We start from the raw sequence: 1,881 nt of genomic DNA, 5'->3' as shown, positions 1-1,881 counted from the left end.
ATTTTTGTCTCTAAAGCGACCATAGACACGTAATACAACCCAAATTGTATTTGGGTCTGGTTCCTTGAGTGATGGTACAATTGAAATAGGTACTGTAAGGTGAGGGGAGGTGACTTTGAACAGGGCCCCAAATCAATAAGTACTAAGATTTTTTTAAGAATAATATTTTTCTTGTTAAAAACTCTGGTACCGGTACCAGTACCGGTATTACCGGTACTGATGCTTCCAGTACCGAAATACCGGTTCTCAAAAAATGCTGTCGGTACTCCCAACCCTATTCAAGATCAACAAAGGGGGTTAACATTTTTAAGGAATTTGAAGATTTCACTGGTTTTACTGAACTTTTAAATACCTAAATTGAAATTACACATATTTTAGCATCATTTTAAGAGTATTGTTTTATTTCAAACCAGAAGGGTTCCGGATAGTAACAGTTTGAAAATACTCTATGGTGATTTCCAAAACGCTGAAAAACAGCTACTTTCAAATACGCGGCTATAAAGTGGTTTTGGCTATAATTTTAATTTAATTTTAGTATATTTACGTTCAGAAAAAATTAAAGATAAACATAAAAACTAAATACAGTACAAAGACTTGATAATTATATCCTAAAATTCTTATTTAAAAATAGGTCCATTCAAGATCAGAATTCGGCTAGGTCCATTCAAAATCATTTACCCTATAAAATATCTGATATTAGCAAATAATTCTAAAATAGCCGAAAATAATGGCAAACATTGTTCTACCACTATTTCTGATACACCCGCTATTATTGATACATTCACTATTACTGGCGCATCTACCTTGTTCGTTTAATTTTTTTATTTTGTTGTTAAACATATAAAATACATAATTGTTTATGAATATAGGGGCTTAGAAAATGATTTATCTATTATTGCAGTTGAACGTCATTTCCATATTTCTGCAGGCATATCTCTACGAGCTTTCAATAAACAAAATAAAGAGATTAACAACATAACAAAATTCCTTACGATGGCATAACAACGATTTCATGACTACGATCTTTCAATAGTCGCTACGAAAATTATCGACAAAACAAAACATCTATCTGCAAAATGATGTAATATAAGGTGCGATTTGCTTATGCGCTTAGTCCTGCAAAGTAGCTTGAAGCGACAACAAATACGAGCTCTAAAAACGCTGTACATATTCGGTTTCCGTAATGGATGATCGAACTATTGATACGATTTTTGCTGGTTCATTAGAAACTTTGCCTCCAGTTAGTTCCAAAATTGTGCGCATCTTTACAAGTTCCACATTTACCGGTGAGTTCAGTATCGGCATGTTACGATATAGCATATAGGAGCTAGTTTATTTATGATTGTTCATTCCCACAATCCATTGCTTTATAATAATTAGCAATGAAAATAATGTCCCCGGCCTCGAATTTATTTAAATAAAAGGAAAAAACCGTTAAAAAAGGGAATACCTTCCGTAGGACTGAGTGAGATATGTACAAAGTCAACATTCAGAAATTTCATAACGTACACCAAAAAAACAGACACGGCCTTACCAAAGGAACACATGAATTTCAATATGCAAATAATTATAATATTGTTTCATATGCCAATCATTTGAGTTTCAAAAGTTTTTCCCTTCGATTTAACGTGAAATGAAATATTTCATAAAGAAAACACGTTAAACCTCCATATTTTTTCAGCAAACTCGCAATTCAGTAGGCAGTCAATGTTTTTGCACTGCAAATGGACGTGTTTTGCCATTTTTAAATTTTTTAACAGCCCTTCCCTCTTATGTAACGCTTTTTTGTACAGTGTTGTTGCATAGTATAGATGCATTAAACTCTCCTTCACACAGCAGATGTGTCGAAACACATCCAGGTGGGTTTACGGGTGTATACAT

General features: G+C 33.3%; 1 protein-coding gene across 1 annotated transcript in view; it reads left to right on the top strand.

Moving 5' to 3' along the window:
- The first annotated feature begins 1,183 nt into the window (after positions 1–1,183).
- Positions 1,184–1,881, top strand: part of LOC128735901 (NACHT and WD repeat domain-containing protein 2) — a 330,075-nt gene continuing 329,377 nt past the window's right edge. Inside the window, exon 1 of the mRNA XM_053830380.1 lies at positions 1,184–1,286. Within this exon, the coding sequence (XP_053686355.1) occupies positions 1,184–1,286 (103 nt within the window). The remainder of the gene's footprint in view (positions 1,287–1,881) is intronic.

Source organism: Sabethes cyaneus, chromosome 2 (assembly GCF_943734655.1).
Source record: "Sabethes cyaneus chromosome 2, idSabCyanKW18_F2, whole genome shotgun sequence".
In the NCBI taxonomy this organism is placed as follows: Eukaryota; Metazoa; Arthropoda; class Insecta; order Diptera; family Culicidae; genus Sabethes; species Sabethes cyaneus.
Note: the sequence above shows the minus strand (reverse complement) of the source record. Positions and strands in the feature narration are given on the sequence as shown.